Raw genomic sequence first — 24,690 nt, 5'->3', positions numbered from 1 at the left:
GAGAGAGGAGGAAGCAGGCTCCCCGCAGAGCAGAGAGCCCGATGTGGGACTCGATCCCAGGACCCTGAGATCATGACCTGAGCTGAAGGCAGAGGCTTAACCACTGAGCCACCCAGGTGCCCCTATTTCAACAATTTTTAAGTGTACAGTTCCTCGTTGTTAAGGACATTGACATTGTACAATGTAATTCAAATTCACTGTTCACCTTCTCGTTTGTTTTAAATTTCCGCCTGACCATTAGGGGGCAGACCGCGACAACGCATCCACGGCTCTGCCGGAGCATCCCGCCCCCGCCTCGCCCACGCATGCGCGTCTCACCTGCGGAAGGTGACGGGGCGGGGTAGGGGCGGGACAGAGGTGCGCAGGCGCGGCGCGGGCATTGTGACGTCAGGCCCCGCGGCCCGGCTTGGACCAGGCGGCGGCTCGCAGAGGCGCTTCCCGGAGTGTGACGCGCGGACTACCCTCCCCGCCGCCCGCCCGCCCCCGACCTCGCCATCGCCTCCCTCGCTCCCTCAGCGCGCCGAGCGCGGCCCAGCGGCCGGGGCGGAGGCCCGGGGGCGACGCGGCGCCGAGAGGGCGGGCGGGCTTCGGAGCGCTGGGCGGTCCGGGTCCGTGGCCGGTCGGTGCGCGGCGGGTGGGCGGCGGGCGCCGGTCTATATGGCGGCGGCTCTGTCGGGCCTGGCTGTCCGCCTCTCGCGCTCGGCCGCCGCCCGCTCCTATGGGGTCTTCTGCAAGGGGCTGACCCGCACTCTGCTCATCTTTTTCGACCTGGCCTGGCGGCTGCGCATCAACTTCCCCTACCTCTACATCGTGGCTTCCATGATGCTCAACGTCCGCTTGCAGGTGAGTGAGCCGCGCCTGCCTGGCCCTCCCCCCCCCCCCCCCGACCTTCCCCGAGTGCCGGTCCGCCCCCCGTGGCCCGGCCCAGCCCGCCCGGGACGGCGAGGATGCTGACAGGAGCTGCCAAGCTGGATGCTGAGTGTATGCCAGGCACCGTGCCTTTCTCCTGCAACCCCACGGGAGGAAAATCCGCTGAGGTTTTTGTTGTTCCCGGTTCTGCATATGAGACTGGGGGCGGGGTGGAGCGGCTTCCCGCGGCTGAGGCCCTACAGCTGGGGCGTGGGGTCCGCGGGGATGGTGGAAACTGGCACCGGTGGAAAGGCCCTGAAGAGGAAATTTTGCCCAGAATATTATATATGGTTGGGTTTGCGAGATGGGTTTGTGGTTGACTTTGCTAGTTGCCAAACTTTACGAAGCTCTTCAACAAATTATTTTTGATCCCTAAAATGAGTTAGTATTTTGATAGCTGTATCTGATTAATCCTGGTCGGGATGGAAGTGGGGTGAGGCTGAAGAGGAGGCAAAATGAGGTGGAAGGGGCAGAGACGCAGAAGGTTTCAGAGTCCCGAAACTATTCAGATAGTTTCAGAGAAAGTGGACACACACTCAGCACCTTGGAGATCGCCTTTGTTGTAAATGACGTTCCTTCATCCCGTGGTAATTACAGATGTCTTTTTCTAGTGGGATGAAAAGTCGTCGGATGGAGAATTTTCCTTTATAAGTGTATCATAGATGGCCAGATGCCGAGCTCCTGTTAGAGTGCCTGGCACAGGTTTGGATGGAGGAGGGACAGGTTCTTGCCCTCCCAGAGCTTCTGACAGTACTTGTGTGGCTCCTTCATGTGCAGAATGAGGAAGCCTGAGTGCTGGGACAGGGCTGTTGAGACCATGCAGGTGTTGTCCTTTTTGTCCCCTCTGGTTTGGGTGTATCAGCATGTTTGGAACCTTTTGTCTAGAATTGCATTAATGCTTTGCAGTCACATGTAGAATTACAAGAACTACTGTAAGAGAAAACCTAGTACATAATGGTAAAAATTACCATGTTTTGGAAAAAAAAATTACCATGTTTTGTACATTAAAAAGAAAAATCACCTTTGTCATGCGTTCCCTTCTATATGACTACCCTCTAATCCAGACTACCATAATCACTCACCTGGACCATCTGTTTTCCACCGGGCAGTAGAGAAGTCTTTTTTTTTTTTTTTTAAACATAGGTGTCCTTTCCCACAAAACAACAGAACAAAACTGCTTCTCGTTGCCCACAGGAGGCACTTCACACATATTTTTATCCTGCAGATCTGGCTTTTGCCCACCTCTCTAACTTCTTACTTGGGTTGCTTCTTGTTTACTAGTTCTTTCTCACCGTTTCCTTACTACTCTCTGCCTATCCGCCCCTGGTCATTTGGACAAGCTGTTCTTCCTTTGGTTCAGTCATTTGGTACGGTCTCACACTTCAGTTCTGATTTCAGGATGTGCATGATCCCCATATCCATGTGATCTTGCACTTTTGCTCTCTCCATTGCAAGAGTACTGAAGGCTTGCTTGTTCCATAAGCAATAAGGAATAAAGGACTCCATTTCTAATGTGATGCTTAGGGTTTCCAAATCTCACAGTTGTTTGTAGTTGTTTGAGAACCTCAGGAACAGTTATTCAAATACAAATTTCATAACAAGGAATTTGCACCATAATGATTGAGGGTAGATGTATTTAGGAGGAGGGAAATTAACTTTACTTGGAGTGCTTTGAGCTGTCAGAAGGGCTCAGTGCTCACCAATCCCAAAAGCCCGTGATGGGTGACTTGATGTACTTGACAGTACGTGACCTGGATTAGCCATCCAGGTGCAGCACAGCCTGGGAGTTGAGCTGTAGGAGTAGCGTGTGGGCTTGTTAGTCAGGTGAGGGGTGAGATGGGGGCGGGGGAGCATAGAGTGGTCACCAGGGTCGTTGGCGGCTGTCTAAGAACTGCGTGAGGTTTTTAGGTTGGATCTCAGGGTTGATCAGGTGCCGTGCAGTCACTTCACGTGCTGAGGCGGGGAGAGGGTGGGAGTGGGGTGTATCTCTTCTTTACTCTGATAGTTAATCTGCTACTTAAAATGCCCTTGCAGGTTTAGAGTTGCTGTTCATTTGTGGAAAATCACTAATTAAATTAACCTGATTTAAGGGTTTAATTACTCTGGCCTCTTGTAAAGGGAAGTGCCATGGCAAATAGCATCCAAGGAAGAGGACAGCTGAGGTGGCTGCCTTTTTACTCACCACACTGTGTCCCCAGCCTCTGCATGGTGGGTGCTGGACTAAAGGATGCTGTGTCCCCTGTGTTTACTTAGGACCTCTGCATCGTTTGTAGACCTTTTCAGGAGATTGATACCGCTTTAACATGCAGGGTGATTAAACGAGAAAACAGATGCAAAAGAGCTTTGTAAACCTAGGAGCTTTATGATTTTAAAATATTGTTTGCAAAAAATAAAAGTATAAAATACTGTTTGGAAGCCTAAGAAAAAATAAATTTTAAAAATTTTGAAAAAAAAAAATTTGTAAGCAGCCTTAATCTGCTAGAGTCATTAGGGTCCTACTTATGCAGAATCTGAAATACAAGTAGAAAAATGAAAATCTGTATGAAATACTAAGTTAAAAATAGTGGGACATCTGGGTGGTTCAGGCAGTTAAGCATCTGCTTCTGGCTCAGGTCATGATCCCAGGGTCCTGGGATGAGTCCCGAATCGGGCTCCTTGCTCAGTGGGAAGCCTGCTTCTCCCTCTGCCTGCAGCTCCCCCTCTTGTGGTCTTAGGCTCTCTCTCCTGTGCTCTCTCTCTGGCAAGTAAATAAATAAAATCTTTAAAAAATTTTAAAATTAGTAAAAACAAGATGATAGACTGTGCTGAGAACCTATGTAACTGGTTATGCCTCTAACTTTTCAGTTATGCTCCCTGAGGGAAGAATCAAGTATCTTGGGCCCAGGTCACCTAGATTTATAAACGATTAAAAGGGAAGGTCTCAGGGGCACCTGGGTGGCTTATTCTGTTAAGTGTCTCTGACTCTTGATTTTAGCTCAGACCATGACTTTAGGGTTGTCAGAGTCCTGAGCTGGGTATGGAGCCTACTTAAGATCCTCTCTGTGTCCCTCTGCTCCTGTCCCCAAGGGGGGTAAAAAAAAGAAGGCCTCAAAAAGGTTAGAGAAAAGACATGGTGAAGGTGGATGATAGTTGTCACACTGAGCAACGTCCTTGTCTTCCATGAAATGGGCCACACTGCCCTGGAGTGATCTGCGCTAACCAGGCTGGGGAAGCTTCCTTTGGTTCCTCCGTGTGTGCGGGCTCTCTCTTCTGGTTCTGACCGCTCTGTCATAGTCTCCTTTCTGATAGACTTTGTAAATCCACAACTCCCTGTCTTTGTGTTCACCTGTCACTTAAAAATCAGTATTCGTTCATTCCAATCAAATAAAAGAGTTCAGGAGTGTAGGTGGGCTGGGAGAACTGGTTCCCTTGCTAAATAAAGCAGGTGGGCTTTGTTGATTTAGGTGGCATTTGAACAAAAGCTTTTTTTTTTTTTTTTTTAAGATTTTATTCATTTATTTGACAGAGACAGCAAGAGAGGGAATAGAAGCAGGGGGCAAGGGAGAGGGAGAAGCCGGCTCCCCATTGAGCAGGGAGCCTGATGCGGGGCTCGATCCCAGGACCCTGGGATCATGACCTGAGCTGAAGGCAGAGGCTTAACGACTGAGCCACCCAGGTGCCCCTGAACAAAAGTTTTTGAAGTCAGCAGTGAGGGCTTTAAGCCTTGGGGATGGGGAGATGTCTGGGTTAGAAGTGTATCTTGTTTTGTGGAGAGTAGGCCCTACAACGGGTGCAAACCTGGCTTGTTCTAGAACAGGAGGTGGCTGGTCCGTGAAGAAGGAGCTTCAGACTGAGAGGTGTAGGAGCACTGAAAGGACTTTGGCATTGACTCAGGTTGCATGATCTTATGTCTGAACAGTTTCAAGAAGTAGTAAGTATCCCGAGATCCTAGTTGCAGGCCAAAGTGCAGCTTGAAATGAGTTTTATTCTGTTGCTTGATTGGGGAAAATTAGAGATTATTAAGAAAATGCTTAAAAGTATATAAGTTTTGTGAAATGTTAATGAATCAAGTCAAAAGCATCAACTCAGTTAGGAATTTGTTCTGGCTTCTGAGCTGAGGAACGACTGCATACTTTGAGATGATAAGTACCGAACATGCGGAAAACAAACACACTAGGGAATCTTTCCATTCAAGTGAATGCCTTCATCATGGTTTGTTTTTCATAAACTTTTGAAAAATTTTCAACCTATATAAAATTTGAAAGAATAGTGCAGTGAATATCTGTATCCTTGAGTCAGGTTGTTTTGTTCTTAAGTCTTACACAAAGTCCTATAATGGGTCAAGCAGATATTAAATGTGTTAGATTTGTATGTACTGATGTTAGGAGATACCAACCAGGGACGTCTGGGTGGCTCAGTCAGTTAAGCCTCTGCCTTTGACTCAGGTCATGATCCTGGGGATCTGGGACCGAACCCCATGTCAGGCTCCTTGCTCAGCGGGGAGTCTGCTTCTCCCCCCTCCCTCTGCCTACCTCTTTCTGTAAAATAAATAAAATCTAAAAAAAAAAAAAAAAAGATACCAATCATATATAAAGTGAAGAAAAGTGGGGGTGCCTGGGTGGCTCAGGCCGTTAGTCATCTGCTTTCAGCTCAGGTCATGATCCTGTGCTTGGGATCCAGCCCCATATCAGGCTCCCTGCTCAGTGGGGGTGGGGGTCTGCTTCTCCCTCACCCTCTGCTGCTCCTCCCCTGCTTGTGCTATCTCATTCTTGTGCTCTCTCAGATAAATAAATAAATAAATAAATAAATAGAATCTTTAAAGAAAAAACATGTTTGCCTATACGTGGGGGGAGCAGCCCTAACTCAGGGGAGAGCCTAGGCATTGCTTCTCAAACGATCTGTGGAGAAGAACCAGTAGTTCTTTACCTACACAGACAGGGGCGGCTTATACACAACAAACAGTTCTCATAGCCTGGAAGCTGGAAAGTCCAAGATCAAGGCACCCTCATGGCCAGGCCCTTTCGAGAGTCCTTTTTCCTAGCAGGTGCCTTCTTGCTTGTTGTCTCATAGTCAGAGGGGCTGGGGGTCTTTGTGGGGTGGTTTTGTAAGAACGCCAGTCCCGTTCGTGAAGGCTCTACTCTCATGACCTGCACACTTCCCAGAGGCTTCCCCCCCTCAATACGGCCATCTTCAGGTTGGAGTTTCAGCGTATGGATTTGGCGGGGACAGACATTCCGACCATAGCACCTTCTGATAGTTTTGTGAGGGCCGATAAAATTGAATTGCTTTTACATGGAAAAGGGCAGCGTCTGCTTGAGAGTCTCCTCCCCTCCCCCCACTCATGGGCACATACACATTTTCTCTCTCTCTCTCTCCCCCTCCTTCCCTCTCCCTAATAAATAAATCCTTCATTAAAAAAAAAAAGTTACATGCTCTTCCCACTGAGCCAGCCAGCTTCTTCCTACTCAGCCACCTCTGAGTGTTCTTAATTCTGTTCTTACATGATCACAATAACAAACTGGGGATGGGGGTGGGGAGGGACATGGGATGGTGCCTCTTACCTTCGTAAGGACTTTGGCTTGTACTCTCAAGTGGGAGATGTTTCAGTGAGATGGGACTTAATGTGATTTACTTTTTTAAAGGATTATTTTTTTTTAAAAGATTTATTTATTTATTTATTTGACAGAGAGAGACACAGTGAGAGAGGGAACACAAGCAGGGGGGAGTGGGAGAGGGAGAAGCAGGCCTCCTGCCGAGCAGGGAGCCCGACGCGGGGCTCCATCCCAGGACCCTGGAATCACGACCTGAGCTGAAGGCAGACGCCTAACGACTGAGCCACCCAGGTGCCCCTAAAGGATTATTTTTTTTAAAGATCTTATTATTTATTTGACAGAGAGAGAGAGAGAGAGCAAGCGCGCGCGTGCATGCGTGCACAAGCAGAGGGAGAGGGAGAGGGAGAAGCAGGCTCCCTGCAGAGCAGGGGAAGCCCGATATGGGACTCGATTCTAGGACTCTGGGATCATGACCTGAGCCGAAGGCAGTGGCGAAGGGTGTGGCAGTGGCACACACTTACCTGTTTACTTATATCTCTGTCATCCCTTTTCAGTAAGGATAAATAAACTCTTTGCTAATCTTGCTTTATCTATTCCATCAAGCCTACACCATCTTCATCTCCTCACCCTACACTGGGGTATTTAAAAAAAAAAAAATCCAAACCAGAATGAGGTTTTTGGTTCTTTTGTTTGTTTGTTTGTTTCACTTTTTTACTTTGAAATGATTTGACTTAGAGAAAAGTTGCAAAAATAGTGCAGAGAGCTCCGATGCTTTACCCATTTTCTGCTGTTGGAGGCTAACTGTACCATAGCACAGTTAAAAATTCAGAGATGAGGGGCGCCTGGGTGGCTCAGTGGGTTAAGCTGCTGCCTTTGGCTCAGGTCATGATCCCAGGGTCCTGGGATCGAGCCCCGCATTGGGCTCTCTGCTCAGCAGGGGGCCTGCTTCCCTCTCTCTCTCTCTCTCTGCCTGCCTCTCTCTGCCTACTTGTGATCTCTCTCTCTGCCTACTTGTGATCTCTGTTAAATAAATAAATAAAATCTTAAAAAAAAACCAAAAAACTCAGAGATGAACATCAATCTGATGCATTGGGGTTTCACCAGTTTTTCCCACTGTGTCCTTTTCCTGTTCCAGGACCCCACACTGCATTTAGTTGCCATGTCTCCAATCTGTGACACTTCGTAGCCGCCTCTTGTCTTTTATATCCATCAGTTGGATGTTCAGGCTGTTGTCGGTTTTTGGCTATTATGAGTGAGTAAGGCTGCCGGGAACATTCACGAATAGGGTTTGTGTGGATGTGATTTCATTTCTCTTGGCTATAGGAGTGGAGAGTCTCTGGGTCATATGGTAATCCTGTGTTTAAGCATTTCAGGAGGCTCACTGTTACTGCACTTCAGAGTTGAGGGTGGAAGCAGGGAGACTCTGGGGAGGGGGATGGGAGGGACACCATGGCAGCTCCTGATGGGGGGGGCAGTAGGGGAGCTACTGGGAGTGGCTGCGTTGTGTTTGTTTGAGGCAACACACCTTTCTTACGACGTGGTATGTCAGTGAAAAACTCATTCACTTTTTTTGGGGGGGTGAACTACCCATGTTTTTTGCCCATTTTCCTGTTGGTTGTTGGTGATCTTAATTTCTCAGAGCCTTGTATCTGTTAGGTAAGAGTTGAAAAGTGTTTTTGTTTTTTGTTTTTTTTTTAGTCACGTTTTGACTTTGCTTATGATGTATATTTCACATACCAAACTTACTTTTGAAAACGCTTCTTTGGGGGCGCCTGGGTGGCTCAGTGGGTTAAAGCCTCTGCCTTCGGCTCAGGTCCTGGTCTCAGGGTCCTGGGATCAAGCCCCGCATCGGGCTCTCTGCTCAGCGGGGAGCCTGCTTCCTCCTCTCTCTCTGCCTGCTCTCTGCCTACTTGTGATCTCTGTCAAATAAATAAATAAAATCTTAAAAAAAAAAAAAAAAGTTTCTTTGTTTCTCTCTTTTAAGTAATCTCTGCACCCAGTGTGGGTCTTGAACACTCAATCCTGAAATTAAGAGTGGTGTGTTCTACTGACTGAGCCAGCCAGGCACCCCTGAGGTTTATTTTTATGTAGTCAAATTTAACAATCTTTTTTGACTTTGGATTTGCCCTAGTTAGAAGGCCTTCCCAGGGGCACCTGAGTGGCTCAGTTGGTGAAGTGTCTGCCTTTGGCTGAAGTCATGATCCCAGGGTCCTGGGTCAGTCTCGCATTGGGCTTCCTGCTCAACGGGGAATCTGCTTCTCCCTCTCTCTCTGCAGTTCCCCCTGCTTGTGCGCTCTCTCTCAAATAAAATAAATAAAATCTTTAAAAAAAAAAAAAAAGACCTTCCCAATGCTTAGGCTATGAGGAATTCAACCCTATTTTATTCTGGTTAGAAAATACATATACATACATAAAATCTCCTGTGATAAGTATCCAGATTGCACTGCCGTGAAAACTGTGTGAGTGACATTTTTGTCCTTGAGCTTCAAGAAGAAGAGCCCTGTTTGTCCTAACACCAGTGCCTAGAACAGTGCCTGGCCCAGGGTAGGAGCTCAGTGAACACTTCCTGATTGAATTTGTAGCAGGAAATTATCGGAGTAGAATCCTGAAGGAAAGGTTTTTTGCATTTGTAAATAATTTTAAAAGTTAAAATGCTCCCTGTTGACTGGTCGTCCACTGCAGCCTGGGCCTCAGCTTCCACCCCTCCCCGGAAACCCACAGTCTGTGTTGAGGCCACTTCCATGTTGCCATCCGGTGGTCACTCCTGCGTCTTCTGCTTCACAGAACCCTCCCCCCACACCCCATTTTGTTGTTCATTCCCTAAAACACTCTTGATGATGATGATAGCTGCTGTTTATAGCATGCCAGTCAGAGAAGTTGCTAGGCGCTTTCACACAGTGAGTCCTCACAGCATGCTGAGGTCAGAGGATTGCCCAAGGTCCCTGAGTCGGGACACAGCCCACGTCTGAGCATACCTTTGGCAGGCAGGTGAAAGGGGGAGGAAACAGGGTGGTGGCTTAGCGAGAGCTGCACGGCTGGCTTTTTTAAGGGCAGGTTTGATTTAGATGTGCTGAATGATTGGTAACAGGAACTCAGCACTCTTAGTGTTTCCTGTGGTTATGATTCAGCTTAATGGGGAGACGACTGAGTTGTTCCTGCTTCTCATCCTCTGAGTTGGGTAACACCTTTTTTTCTTTTTCAAGTCTTACTGTCTTTAAAATTTTATTTTGTATTGCCTTAAGTAATCTCTACACCCAACTTGGGGCTTGACCTCAAGACCCCAAGATCAAGAGTTGCATGCTCTACAGACAGTGCCAGCCAGGTGCCCCATACTGGGTAGCAGTTTCAAGAATGTGTTTTGGCCACCTCCTTCCTCAGTGTGATTGTTTCAGTCGTGAGCGCAGTGATGTTAAGGTATACTGACGTTCACATCTGGAAGCACCGGAAGCCAGACGAGGCCAGGATGAGCCTGGAGTGTGTTTGTGAGCCATTGAGAGGCAGGACCCCACTCCAAGCCCACTGTGTCCCAACCCTGCTCATGGAGCTGTGTCTTCTTCCCAGCCCCCTTTGGAGATAGCCTTGCCAGCTGGCTTTCAGAAGCATAGAGGCCAGGTTATTTTTAGTTCACAGAGCAGTGGTATCCAAACTGTCAGGTCCCGGACGCCATTAATAGCTCAGGTTAGAGAAGGTAAGGTGACAGCAGTCCGAGAGGGCGGCAGCTGCCTAAGTGGGTCAGGCCTATTGTTGTGCAGCAGGTCAGCTGCCTCCAGCCAACAGGGATTTTGGTAGAGGATGATTTCTCCTGTCTGCACTGGAGATTGTGGACGCACCCAGATAATCTTGTTTCCCTGAGCACATCACCCCTCTGGTTTTGTGGCTCCATTTTCAACCTTTTTTACCTTTTTGGGGGCGTGTCGGGTGAGGAAATTCGTTCAGGAACTTACTGCCAGTACCACACTTCTTTTTTTCTCAACCATACTGTTTTGAACTTCAAAATAGACTCCTTCCTTTACCCTGATGGTCTCCGTGTTGGTGGATAAGTTTGTTTGCCAGAGTTTATGTTGCTTATTATTTTGTAGACTTAACACAGGGTGGGGGGAGGATGTGGAGATGAGATTTCTAGGGCTGAGGACAGTTAATTATATAATTATGTATATCGGGTACAATGTGATATATATATATATGTAGTAGGGTGAGAATAAGTTATAAAAATATTTCACAAACACAAATACTGTATGATTTCACTTACATGTGGAATCTAAAAAACAAAACAAATGAACAAACCAAAAAAAGAAACAGGCCCATAAATACAGAGAACAGACTGATGATGGGTGCCAGATGGGCTGGTGGGAGGATGGGAAAAATGGGTGAAGGGCAGTGGAAGGTACAGGCTTTCAGATAGGGAATGAATAAGTCCCAGGCATGGAAGGTACAGCGTAGAGAATACAGTCTGTGGTACTGTAGTGGCGTTGTGTGGGGACAGATGGTAGTTGTGCTTGTGGGGAGCAAAGCACAATGTCGAAGCTTGTTGAATCACTGTGCACGTGAAACTAATCTAGGGTGTGTCAACTGTACTTCAATAAAAAATACTTCACTTGTTTAGAAATTATTTGAAAATTATTTCTGGCTCTCAAAATATAAGTAACGTGTGTGTCTAGTGTGAAGTTTTTGCTGACCAAAAAAAAAAAAAAATAAAGGTAGTTTTTGTTGATTAATTGAGGGATCAGAGTCAAAATGTTTTCACTGACCTGAAGTTTTTTTTTTTTTTTTTAAGATTTTATTTATTTATTTGACAGACAGAGATCACAGGCAGGCAGAGAGAAAGGCAGGGGGTGGGGGAAGCAGGCTCCCCGCTGAGCAGAGAGCCTTATGCAGGTCTCGATCCCAGGACCCTGAGATCATGACCTGAGCCGAAGGCAGAGGCTTTAACCCACTGAGCCACCCAGGCGCCCCTGACCTGAAGTATTTTTGTCAAGATTAAATATGTAGTTTGTTATTGAATTTATTAAAGAACTAGATCTTCAGTAAACAACATATTCTGACATTACTAAATATGTGATTACATCAGTGGTACCTTAGCTGGAGTATTTTAACACAATTCTGGAAATACTTCATCTTTCTGAACAGCACTAAGTCCTTGTACAAGGACATGCTAAAAGTAGTTAGATAATTTTCCTGAGAGTTGGCCCCTATTAAGCGACATGTTTTTCTTAAGAATTTTTTATTTTATTTTATTATTTTAAAAAATATTTTTAAAAATTTGTGTGTGAGAGGGCGTGAGCAGGGGGAGGAACAGAGGGAGAGGGAAAGCAGACTGCCTGCTGAGTCAGGTGCCTGCCTGCAGGACTCCATCCCAGGACCCTGAGGCTGTGACCTGAGCCAAAGACAGATGCTTAATGAACTGAGCCAGCCTGGTGCTTCTCAAATATATTTTTAATACATATTAAAATAAGGTATTTATAAACATTCTTTAGGAGTGCCTGGATAGCTCAGTTGGTTAAACGTCTGCCTTCGGCTCAGGTCACGATCTCAGGGTCCCGGGATCGAGCTGGATTTTGGTCTCCCTCTCCCTCTGCTCCTCCCCCTGCTCATGTTTGTGCATCGTCTCTCTCATATAAATTAAATAAAAGCTAATATATATATATATATATATATATATATATATATATACACACACACACGTATGTATGAATATATATTTTTTTCTTAAGATTTTATTTATTTATTTGACAGAGAGAGAGATCACAAGTAGGCAGAGAGGCAGGCAGAGAGAGAGGGGGAAGCAGGCTCCCTGCTGAGCAGAGAGCCCGATGCGGGGCTCGATCCCAGGACCCTGGGATCATGACCTGAGCTGAAGGCAGAGGCTTAACCCGCTGAGCCACCCAGGCGCCCCATGAATATGTATATTTGAGAATGCTTTCATTTCAGGAAAATGTTCTTAGTAATTTGAAATCAGTAATATAAATGGAGAGTTTGAACAAATGCGCTTTGGAAGCTTAACTTGAAAGAACTGTCCAGAGAAGTTGACCAGTTTTCGATGGGGTAGACCTTGAAAGTATATACGACTCTGAACAATGGTGGGACTTAGGACCCCTGTGCAATTGAAAATCCAGTGTAAAGTTTGACTCCCAAAAATCTAACTTAGCAATAACAGTTAGCATATATTTTGTGCCATATGCTGTATTCTTAGAAAAAGCCATCTAGAGAAAAGAAAATACTAACATAAGGAAGAGAAAATATTTTACAGGACTGTACTGTATTTGTGGAAAAAGACCTGCATAAAAGTGGACCTGTGTAATTGAGAGCGCCGAGTCCTAACCACTAGACCACCAGGGAGCGTCGGACCTGTGTAATTGAAACCCATGTTTTTGAGGGTCAGCTGTATTGAATTGTAGCCAGGATCCGCACTTAGAAGATTGTACCTCTTAAAAGTTCTCATCACAAGAAAAAAATGGTAATGGGTGGTGACGGATGTCAACTCCTGGTGTAATATATACAATTGTAATATATACAAACATTGAGCCCTCATGTTGTACACCTGAAACTAATGTAACATTATATCACAGTTTTTAAAAAATGGCATCTTGCATTTGTGTATTGCTTTATCCTGTTCAAATACATTTTTATCAGTTCTGTAGAGGATTGATCACATTTCTGTTGGTAAAAACTTTGAGCGTGTCCTCCAGATAGAGATGTATTTATAAATTATATGGTTCTCCACCAAAATATGCCATATATTGTAAAACTTAGAGAAAAAGGGGAATGAGATAAAATGAGCTAGGCAGAGATCTGATATTTTCTCCTCTACTCCTTGAGTTGGGGTCACCCCATTTAGCAACCACTACACTAGAAGATTGTATGAAGTTTAGAGTTTATTTGGAGCCAATGAAGTTGTGCAAGAAACACATCTAACTGCCCTCTTTTTTGAAGTGCTTGACACTCTTGGTGTCTATGACACGGAGTTTCTCGAGTTGCTTTGAATCTTCCCTCTTGGTGGCTTTGGGGTGCCCTCGCTAGATCTCGGAGAGCCTGGCCTTTTGTATCTTACCATCTTCTCTTTTTTACCCACATCCCCAAAGCTGGGGACTTCAGAATCTGGGTCTGAGTTCTGACGTCACTCTTGAGCCAACCACTTTATTAATAATCCAAATGCTTGCCCAGTTCCACAGTCAGACTCCGTGTGTCCCCATTCTGAGCTGTTAGACGTCCCTCCAGACCTGCTGCTGCTGCTGCTCTCCATTCTCCATTCGTGATGCCATCATTACCTAGAAGTGAAATGAGAGAAACCGGTGGTGGTCTCCCTTTCTACATCCGTCAGCCACCAAGTGGAAAAATATTTTCTCTTTCCTCTTCATCCACAGCCTCAACTCTTCCCCTGTGGAATTGGAATAGCCTCCTCATTGGTCTCTGTGATTCCTTTCCACCCGCCACAGCCACCACCCTGCAGCCAAAGAGTTAGTCAGAAATGCAGATCCGGCCACCATCTCCTGGCCGAATGTTGCTCAGTGGCTCTGCTGATGGAGGCCATGCTCCCTGCGCCGCGACCCGTGCGCCTCGTTCGCCCTGGTTGACTTCACACCCTCTCCCTTTGCCCTTTTTGCTTCTGCTTCAGCCTCCAACAATTGTTTATTTTCTTCCTAGTGTACTCTCTCTACTTTTTTTTTTTTTCAAGATTTTATTTATTTATTTGACAGAGATCACAAGTAGGCAGAGAAGCAGACAGAGAGAGAGGGGGGAAGGAGGCTCCCTGCCGAGCAGAGAGCCCCATGCGGGGCTCGATCCCAGGACCTTGAGACCATGACCTGAGCCAAAGGCAGAGGCTTAACCCACTGAGCCACCCAGGCGCCCCTCTCTTTACATTTTTAAAAAATGTAACACACTTACACACTCACCTAGCTTGTTCCCCTGGTTAGAGAAACTGCAGCTTCCTGTCCCCCATTTCTCTGTCCCCAGAGCCAGGCCTCTCAGCTCCAGGGGCTCTCCTTGTCCGGATTTCTCTCACTCTGAATTGCACGGTTGTTGCTTCCTGACTCTTCGCTCTCAGGCTTTGTCTTTCCGTGGGAAACGAGCTGTGCGCTCTCAGGCTTCTGCCTCACGTCCCACATTTCCATCCCTCCTTTCTCCCAGCAGAGCTGTGTGTTTTCCTTACATTGTTCTTCTTAAGCTGGCCTTCTAGAAAAATAGTAAATAGAGTCGATATATTTCTTTATTTTCCATGTATTAATGCTCTGGGGTTATGGTTGTTTTTTAAAGGAACATGGGTCAACATTTTTTTTTAACTCATCAATTAATGAGGGAAATCATTAATTAGATGCTAACTCATTAATTAGATTAATTAGATGTTCTAATCGGTTTAAAGGAGAATTTAGAACACGCGCACACACGTAATCAGGAATGCCAAAGTGCAGTACAAATGATCAGTACACATGGTCAGTATCCATAGGGTAATAATCAGTTGTATTCCTCTGAACAGGGTTTTTAATTATTTGGATAAGAAATCTTTTGCCTTCCTCTCACAGTTTTTACAACTCAGAGTCAGGTGCAGGGCCCCCTAAACTCAGGTAGCCCGGGGACGCAGTGGACAGTGCGCCCATTCAGCTTGTTTCCTTGTCTCAAGGCTCTTTCTCAGCCTTTCCTGACACGTCTTCCCCATTGGGGGCATAATGATGTCAAAGAAAGATGATTCATGGTCACAGAAAAAGGTTGGTCCCGTTAGCGTTGCGGGTACAGCAAGAATGTTAACCATACGGGCCACCTGGAGTTTGCTCTTGAACCACTGCCGAGGTCACAAATCAACTTCTGTCCCGAAGTTTTCACGCAGAATCTCAGACTAGGCGAGTTTGAGAGTGGGGATGTAAGCCCAAGAAACTTTCTCCACCCTTTTTTTACTTGTAATACCTATAAATTCGGTGAATTCTTCTCTTAACAAGGCTCCAGAATTTGCTGAGGTCTCTGCCTTGACAGCCTTGATCTTCCTTACCACCTTGAGGCCATGACCTTGTATGCTAGGACCCGTCCACGCCGGTTTTTCCTGGGAGGGCTTTGTGGACATCAGATCTGTAAATAATGTTGACCTTGATTCCTTAAAAGTGGCTTGTCATGCTTGAGTCACTGAGTCTCAGTCTCAAATAGGACACGTCAGGTAGGGCCTTGGTTTGCATAATCAAGTCATCCAGTTACATCCTGATTAAATAGAGGACAGATTTTTATAGAACCCACAGAAATAACTAAATAGCTGTGAAAAGTACAAAGCCTAAGAATTTTTTTTTTAAGAAAAATTTTTTTTAAAATTTTAAGTATTTTTAGGAAACTGCAGTAATAAAGTACTGTTTAGTTTTTTTTTTTTTTAAGTATGTTCTTTTTGTTGTGATCTCTAATTGGTAGGTTGTCATCCTGTTTTCTGTCAAAATGTAGGAGTCCTTGGTACCAGAGACTGCTAAAGAGATCTTCCTGGGGCACCTGGGTGGCTCAGTGGGTTAAAGCCTCTGCCTTCGGCTCAGGTCATGATCTCAGGGTCCTGGGATCGAGCCCCACATTGGGCTCTCTGCTTGGCGGAGAGCCTGCTTCCCTCTTTCTCTCTGCCTGCCTCTCTGCCTGCTTGTGATCTCTCTGTCAAATAAATAAATAAAATATTAAAAAAAAAAAAAAAAGAGATCTTCCTGTTTGTTAGAAGTACCTGGTATGTGTAGGCTCTTTCAAGGCTCTGTCTTCATAATAATACTCCAATTATCTCTTCCAGGTTCATATTGAGATCCACTGAAGGCCTTCCTCTGACTGACAGAGGCGCGTCGTCAGGCTCACCACATCAGAGAACACACAGCATGAGGGACACCTGCCTCGGGAAGGTGCAGGCGGCAGGAGAGGACTCAGACCGGCTGCTGTATGGACTTGAAGGAGCACAGGGGGAGAGCCCTTGCCCGACAGATACGCCTTCCCCCTCCTGGATGCCTAGGCCTGCGGTTGACAGGGATGGAAATTCACAAAATGAGGAGTTATCAGTGGAAATGAAAAATGCTTCGAGTGAGGCCAGCCTCTTCCTTCACAATGGCAACAAAGCGCTTCCATGTTTGAAAGAATCATTACGGAGAAATTCAGCTTCCGTGGGTCAGAGCAAGACTGTGCATGTGTTCTGTGCTCCCGCAGAAGAGCGTTCTGCTGGGGTGTGCCGCGGAGTGAGGGAGGCTCTGCTGAGGCACTGGCTGGAAGGAGGGCCCGGGGCCACCAACCGCGACGGAGGACGGGGCCGCACAGCGGAGTCTCGGGCGTCAGGACTACCGCACCCTCAGAAGCGGTCAGAATCGGGGATTTCTGAGGAGGAACCGCCAAGTGCTCTTCTAGAGGGGCTAGGCTTTGAGTTGGAACTGTCTGGCCTGTATTTCGTCCTCTCTCCACTGCTGCACGCACACCCCGAAGTTTTCCTGAATGAGACACAAAGTGTTTTCCTTGGCCACTCAGAGCCCCTGTTTTTGGAGCCAACGGTAGAATCCAAGAAGATGCTTTCAAGTGTAAGAAGTACCTTGGACGATCTGCAGATAATACTGGGGTTACTGGCTCTACCAGCTTTTGAAATAGCAAATTCGTTACGCCATAGTTAAGGTACAAGCCGAACAATAAAAATAGTGAGATTAATTTTAAAACTTGTCTTAGAATGATTTCTTTCACATGAATCTGGATGCTCACAGGGCAGCCGTGAAGTTCCTGCTTCAGTTTGTATGATCAGACAAACTTTGTGTGGAATTTCAGCTCACGGGAAGTTGGTTGATGTGACGGGAGACTTCTTTTTTTTTTTTTTTTTTTTTGACGGGAGACTTCTGAACATGTTTTAACTTGTGCTTGAAAGACATTCAGTATTTGGGATGCCATTTCAAGGAGAACATTCATAGATCCTATATAAATGTCAGGTTAGAACGGAAAGATGTAACAACATTTTTTATGTATCTTCAACGCTCATTCCAAAGGGCTACCATCCCAGATAGTCTCTCCTCTCTCTGATCCTTGGGTGAAGCGGCCGTTTGTTCAAGTCAGCCCCTTCCTACTTGCTCTCGGCCTTCTGTAGGATAATTTCGGTCTGCAGCAAAATCTGACTTCGTTTCTCACCTCCCATTCCTTCCCTTCGAAATGCAGTTGAAATGGAGGCCCTACAGTGAAAGTTGCAACATTCAAAGTCCTTCTAGTATAATCCTTTCTCAAACTAGGAGCCTTAGCTGTGTCGCCTGAAATAAAAGTGACCTCGAGAGCATCTGCGGTGGCTCAGTTAAGGGGCGACAGACCTCGTATTGCCCCTGTAGAAAGTTGCCAGGAGCTGGGAGTATCTCTGACCCCAACATTTTCTCTGACGTAACGTAATCCCCTCCACTGGTTGGGAACTCCGGGAAAGGTCCCTTCAGAGCATGGGTTTCTCAGGCGTCCCAAAGTAAGACTTACCCATTTTCGGGGTTGCTGGTTGCTTCTCTCTGTCTGTGTGCTAACTTACTATGCCATGTGCTATTTCAGTGTTTGGGGAAAATGGAGAAGAAAACGTGTTATCTAGCATAATAAATGTCTTCTTTTACGCGTGTGGTCTCGGGTCACCTTGTCTTTTATCAGTGCCATCTTCCTTGTACTGAGAAGTCTTTCAGCATCGGTCCAAGTAGGCTACCAACTTAGAAGACCAGAAGCAGAGCTTGAAAGACAACCTAGGAAGCTAGGTCGGCACTCTGCTCTCACTTTCCTTCCAGGACATGGAACGTGTTGTGATCGCAGCCAGTGTGAAGGACGCTGTCCTGGTTGGGCAGTGAGAGCCCTGCTTAGTGGACCCGCTGGGGTCACCAAGGGATGGTGAGTCACCAAGGGATGGTCAAGTGAGAACACAGAATTGTTTTAAAATGGGAGCTGTGTTCTTCTCAAACCCCTACTCCCCTGCCTTTTGTCTTGTTTTAAATCAAGTCTATTCCTTTGGGGTAGAGCTTTCCATGACCCATCGAATGTTTTCTTTCCTTTGTCTTGTAAATTGCAAGAATAGAAATTTTCAGCCAGTTGCAAAGAACAAATAATGGAATTCTCTATTAAATATCCGTTGCTAAGTAGATTTAGAATTTCTTCATGTGGTTATATTAGAATAAGTTGTGTTTTTTTCTGAAAGCCACTTTGGGGAAATGTTCACAATAACAACTTTTTTCTTTAATTTTTTAATACATGGGGCGCCTGGGTGGCTCAGTCACTTAAGCTTCTGCCTTCTGCTCAGGTCATGAACCCAGGGTGCTGGGATTGAGCCCGCATCAGGCTCCTTGCTCAGCAGGGAGTCTGCTTCCCCTCCTCCCTCTGCCTGTGCTCTCTCTGTCAAATAAATGAAATCTTAAAAAAAAAAAAAATACTCTTTCAGATAAATTGTTTCCATGATTGAGTTATAAAAGATTGAGTTATAAAACTTCTTTAAAGTTTTTTTTTTTTTAAGATTTTATTTATTTATTTGACAGAGAGAGATCACAAGTAGGCAGAGAGGCAGGCAGAGAGAGGGGGAAGCAGGCTCACTGCCAAGCAGAGAGCCTGATGCGGGGCTCGATCCCGGGACTCTGGGATCATGACCTGAGCTGAAGGCAGAGGCCTTAACCCACTGAGCCACCCAGATGCCCCTTCATTCTTTTTTATGACTAGTATTCCATTACATACACATACACATACCACATCTTTATCCATCCGTCAATCGATGGACACTTGGACTGCTTCCCTCTCTTGGCTATTGTAAATAATGCTATAAACGTAGGGGTGCCTGTATCCTAAAAGAAGTCATTTGAGATTGTTTAGGTTGTATCATTTTGTCAATGAAAACAGGGAAATTTGCCTTAGAAGTTAAGTTTGGATAATTTTGTTCTTTTGCCTTTATGGATTCTGCTTTTAAGGATTGAACACAATCATAAATTTAGAAGCACTTCTCATAGAACAAAATATTGGACTTGGTTATTCACATTTGGAAATCATAATTTTTTTTTAAAGATTTTATTTATTTATTTGACAGAGAGATCAGAAACAGGCAGAGAGGCAGGCAGAGAGAGAGGAGGAAGCAGGCTCCCCGCCGAGCAGAGAGCCCGACGTGGGGCTTGATCCCAGGACTCTGAGATCATGACCTGAGCCGAAGGCAGTGGCCTAACCCACTGAGCCACCCAGGCGCCCCTGGAAATCATAATTTTTAACATTGTAATGAACAGTGAGGTGTTGAAGTGATTATGAAATTGCAAACTAATAATGAATAAGAAGTTAAGAAACTTGCATTTAAATGCATCCTTACTGTAAGACTACTGGTTTTGTAAATAAGGCATGTTTATTTGGAACTTGCTGTAAATCACTGTGGATTCAAACATAAGACTCTTTACTGTAGTTTTCCACAGGAAAAAAAAATGTACTATAGAATTCTCCCTATATTCTCCCATAGATAATTTTAAAATTCCCCCTTTAAGCCTTCCAAAGAAGGGCGCCTGGTGGGCTCAGTCGGTTAAGCATCTGATCCCAGGGTCCTGGATCGAGCCCCCCATCGGGCTCACTGCTCATCGGGGAGCCTGCTTCTCCCTCTCCCTCTGCTGCTCCCCCTGCTTGTGTGTGGTTTCTCTCTCTGTGAGAGAGGATTTAATAGGATGGTTGCTTCTACTTGTCTCCTCTTTGCTTCTAAAATGTTAGCTCTTTTTTCTTATTTTATTTTTATCAAAACTTAACCAGGTCAATGAAAAAGACATTTGTTCTTCCAACTCTGCAGACTTCCTTGAGCTCTACATCGGACTGACCTGAAATTTGCCTAGAAAAGACCGTTTGCAAAGGGGCTTGCTGCTTGGGAATAGGTCATCTTCACAGGATACACGTTCCCTCTTCTTGGAACAAACGATCTTGCTTTATTGTGGCGTATGTTTTAAGGGGAGTGTCTGGGTTGCGTTGGGAGGGCGTGTGCTGGCCCCGGTGCTTCCCACCCCCACGTTGCCATCTTCACAGCAGGTGCTTGTTGGGTCCGAGGAGTCCCTGAGCACTGGGTGTTCTGCTGGTAAGCAGATGCGATATTTACAGGAGCAGCAGCAGGCTGGGCTGCAGTTTCCTTCTGCGGGTGTCTTGAGTAGCTCTCTACAGTCAATTTTTCAAAGTGTTTCTTTACATAACAACATAAGGAGTTTTTCTAGGGCAGCTGCTGTGCCTTACCAGGGTATTGATGGGAATTCTCCAGTTAACTGATTCACGCTTACAGGTGTTTTTGCTTGTTCGTTTTAAAGGCAGCGGATTTATCCTGTTTTCCCATCTCCTATCTATTATTTCTGCTCTCAGAAAGTGAGAGATTTGTTTGAAGATTGGGGAATAGGTTCTGATTTATCTTTCCTTTCATTTTCTTTTCTTTTTTCTTTTGTTTAAAGATTCACTGATTTATTTTAGAGAGAGAGTGGGGTAGGAGGAGAAGAGGGAGAAGCAGACTCCCTGCTGGGCACAGAGCTGGATGCGGAGCCCTGATCCTGGGACCCTAAGATCATGACCTGAGCAGAAATCAAGTGGATGCTTAACCAACTGTGCCAACCAGGCGCCCTTAGGCTCTGTTTTCTTTTTCTTTTCTTTAAGATTTTGTTAGAGAGAGAGAGATCATAAGCAGGGGAAGCAGCAGGCAGAGGGAGGAGGCTCCCCCCACTGAGCAAGGAGCCGGAGGCGGGACTCGATCTTAGGACCCTGGGATCCTGACCTGAGCCTAAGGCAGAGGCTTAACTGTCTGAGCTGCCCAGGGGTCCCGCCACCTCCTCCTGGTCCCCCGCTCTTTTTTGTTTTTTTTTAAGATTAAGAGTTTTGTTTTTTTTTTTTTTAAGATTAAGAGTTTTCTAACTCCAGAGGCTTATCTCCTCCTATACTGAAGTCCGCCAGCCCTTTACCGCTGCTGATTAGGCGGAAGCACATCTCTGCTCCTTTTTTTTTTTTTTCAAAGATTATTTATTTATTTATTTGACAGAGAGATCACAAGTAAGCAGAGAGACAGAGACGGAAGCAGGCTCCCCACTGAGCAGAGAGCCCGATGCAGGGCTCGATCCCAAGACCCTGGGATCATGACCCGAGCTGAAGGCAGAGGCTTAACCCATTGGGCCACCCAGGTGCCCCACGTCTCTGCTCCTTTGACATGAGCTGCTGTTAGAGAAACTGAATCAATAGCGTGTGGAGATACAGACAGACAAGGATGGTCCTTAGAGGAGTTGCCTCCCGTGATAGCGGAGGCCGAGGAAATCCCACCATTGCTGTCTGCACGCTGGAGAACCCGCAAAGTCAGCGGGGAGGGCCTGACAACTGCGGGAGCTGACAGGGCTCCTGGTTCGAATCTAAAGGCCCAAGAACCAGGAGTCCAGTATCTGAGGACGGAAGGTGGAGGTCTGCGCTCAAACTGTCCTTCTCTGCCTCCTTCCATTCGGGCCCCATGCCAGCTGGTGAAGCCCGCCCGGGTTTGCAAGGGCCCTCTTCACTCCACCCATTCGCTTCTGGAAACCTTCCTAGAGAGACACCCCAGAGGGAACATCTTCCCTGGCAGCCCCGTCAAGTTGATGTAAAATGAACCATCACAGTCGTGCCACTACCTCTTGTTGGCTGAGTCCTCAGATGCCCCGAAAAGGCTGCTTTTTGTGGGAGAGGGATCCGGGAACGGAGGGGCGCTATCTTATCTCCACTACAGGTAGTTTGTTCTGTATGGGGCAAGACACGCATGTATGCCCAGACACGCATCTGGATTCATCCAGAAACTGAGAACGCAGCCGCGAGGGGCTTACCCCCCCATCCCCAGCCTTGTTCCCTGGTGCCTGGGGGTGCCTGAGCGGGTGGGCTGCGTGTCCCTGCACCCAGCTGGGGGTCTGCTGGGGCTCACTGGTAGCTCTGTGTTCACATTTCCCACTCCGCCGTGTAAAACCAAGGTTTGGCAGGTACGTGATTTACATCTGGAATTTCTGTTAAAATCCAGGTCTCCTCTTTCTCCTATGTGAGGGATTCTCTAACGGGAGCATCGTGGACCAAACGCCACTTTTGGGTTCCAGGTGACTGTGGTGTACTGGGCTTGAAGATGCTGTGTACTCTGGGTATCCGTGCCCTGAATTTGTTACACGGTCTCTAAAAAGAGTCCTGGGAGACTGGAACCAACATTTTTAATTTAACACATCGCTTAATATGATAAATATTATGGCAGAAAAAGCGACTTTGTTTTTCCATCGGCTTCCTGTGGGTTCGCTGTGAGTTTGTGCTTTCAAAACGGGAAGTGGCAAAATACTAGCCCTTCACTCTTGGACTTGACCTTGACTGTTTTACTACTCCGATTTGCAACAGATGGCGCCTTGGGTTTCGGTGTGTTGGGAGGAGGAAGGGTGATCCAGAAAAAGCGACGAAAATGCCCAGGGGGCGCCCGAGTGGCTCAGTGGGTTAAAGCCTCTGCCTTCGGCTCAGGTCATGATCCCAGGGTCCTGGAATCGAGCCCCGCATCGGGCTCTCTGCGCAGTGGGGAGCCTGCTTCCCCCTCTCTCTCTGCCTGACTCTCTGCCTGCTTGTGATCTCTGTGTGTCAAATAAATAACAATGTTTTTTAAAAAAGGAAAAAAATGCCCAGTTCATTCCAGATGAGACTCGTTCAGGCTGAGGAACCTTCCCTCGGGAAGTAAGACACCCCAGGGCTTAAATATTGTGGAGGCCTCCTCCTTTCTCAGTGGGAAAAATGGGTCATTTTTTTCCCACAGTTTAAGTATTTTTGTTATGGCTATTAGCGTGACCAAAAAGTCCTGGAATTTCTTTTAAAACCCATTCATTGGGACAGCGATTTTTTGAAAGGTATTCCTTATTTCTGAAGCTGTGGGGGAGGAGTGTGTGTTGCACTTGGAGTTGGTTGATGAGGTCAAATGTGGGAAGAAATCTAGCTGTTCCTTTATTTATTTTAAAATATTTTATGACTATCATTTTAAAAAATTTTATTTATTTATTAGAGAGAGGGAGAAGCAGACTCCCCACTGAACAGGGAGCCCGATGCGGGACTCAATCCCAGGACACCAGGATCATGACCTGAGCCAAAGGCAGATGCTTAACTGACTGAGCCACCCAGGCATCCCAGGTTGTTCCTTTACTAAGTGGCCTTTATGAATCTGGGCGCATTCTCACCTCCCTCTGAAGGTGAATGAGTGAAGTGAGCCCCAGTGGATGGGATGTTCCTGCCCTAACAGTGTGTACTTAGTGACCCTCAGGGTCATTTTAATGGAGTTGCCTAGTCTGGGGGGAATGAAGGGGGTATGAAGCAAAGTCCCCCTGGTGGTCTGTTATGTGAGGCTCACTTTTGCCACAAGAGGGAGCCACATGTCCACTTAGGGAGTGTCCCTTGGGGAAGACCTTGGTTTTCTTTCTGTTTATTTTGTTTTTTCAAATTCAAACTCAAAAACTAGCATAAAAATGCTGGACTTAATCCAGTTTGGTGTGGTTTGTTAAGCTCAGTGAGCAGGATTTATCAACCTTTACAACAAGATTTAATTCTTGAACTCAACACCTGTAGATGATGCTTTAAAACAAGATAAATGTGTTGGAAAAATTCATTTGGTGGGCTTATTTATTTATTTATTTTATTTTGGAAAGTGACTTTCAGTATGAAACCACATTTTCTTTTCTTTCTTTCTTTCTTTCTTTTTTTTAATGGAGCCAAATGCCGGGCTTGAGCTATTGACCCTGAGGTCAAGACCTGAGCTGAGACCAAGAGTCAGACACTTAACCCACCAAGCTACCCATGTGTTCCTGACACCACATTTTCGCACAGTATCGAGAAGAGCAGTGGTTTTGTTCTGAAAGGGCTTGTCGGAGAATTAAATTACGCCCAGGGATGCAAACAGCTTCCCGGGGCTGCTCAGCCCCAGTGGGTCCCTCTGGATCGGTCGGGTCATGGGACTGTGGTGACTCTACTTGGACCACAGTGGGTTCGTCCTGAGCCTGACCCACGTGTGAGAGCCTCTTGGAGACCCTGACGGGGAAATGTGCCACAGGAATGAGCCAAGTTTTCACTATAGATCTCGCAACTTTAGATTTCTTTCTGTAGCTTATAGTGAAATGCTTTTAAAATGTCGGCATCCGTTAAAATATTGGGACATACTGTTGTTCTGTATCCTCAGTGAATTACTGCTCCTTCCAGTGCCTTTTTGTAAAAGATCTGTCAGGGAATTTTCTTAAATGATAAATTGTGATAATAGAGCGCATATAAATAGCAGATAAGCTATTTAATTTCTTGGAAATGTTCTGAGTACCACTTAGGACTTGTT

The 24,690-nt window shown here is 46.1% G+C and overlaps 1 protein-coding gene across 4 annotated transcripts; it reads left to right on the top strand.

The window, feature by feature from the left end:
* Positions 1-391: 391 nt before the first annotated feature.
* Positions 392-17,999, top strand: LOC125091000 (protein FAM220A-like). 4 transcript variants are annotated; one of them, XM_047714345.1, is made up of 3 exons: positions 392-843; positions 13,802-13,987; positions 16,180-16,333. In XM_047714345.1, exons 1-3 carry the CDS (start codon positions 658-660, stop codon positions 16,198-16,200), a joined length of 393 nt encoding a protein of 130 aa, XP_047570301.1. In that variant the 5' UTR covers positions 392-657; the 3' UTR covers positions 16,201-16,333. The 4 variants fall into 4 exon arrangements, with proteins under 4 accessions (XP_047570301.1, XP_047570298.1, XP_047570299.1 ...); XM_047714342.1 differs by lacking the exon at positions 13,802-13,987 and having other exon boundaries at positions 706-843; positions 16,180-17,999; XM_047714343.1 differs by lacking the exons at positions 392-843; positions 13,802-13,987 and adding an exon at positions 9,597-9,618 and having other exon boundaries at positions 16,180-17,999.
* The last annotated feature ends 6,691 nt before the right edge of the window (positions 18,000-24,690 follow it).

The sequence above is a fragment of the Lutra lutra genome, chromosome 18 (genome assembly GCF_902655055.1).
Source record: "Lutra lutra chromosome 18, mLutLut1.2, whole genome shotgun sequence".
Lineage (NCBI taxonomy): Eukaryota > Metazoa > Chordata > Mammalia > Carnivora > Mustelidae > Lutra > Lutra lutra.
This window is presented reverse-complemented; position numbering and strand designations above follow the sequence as displayed.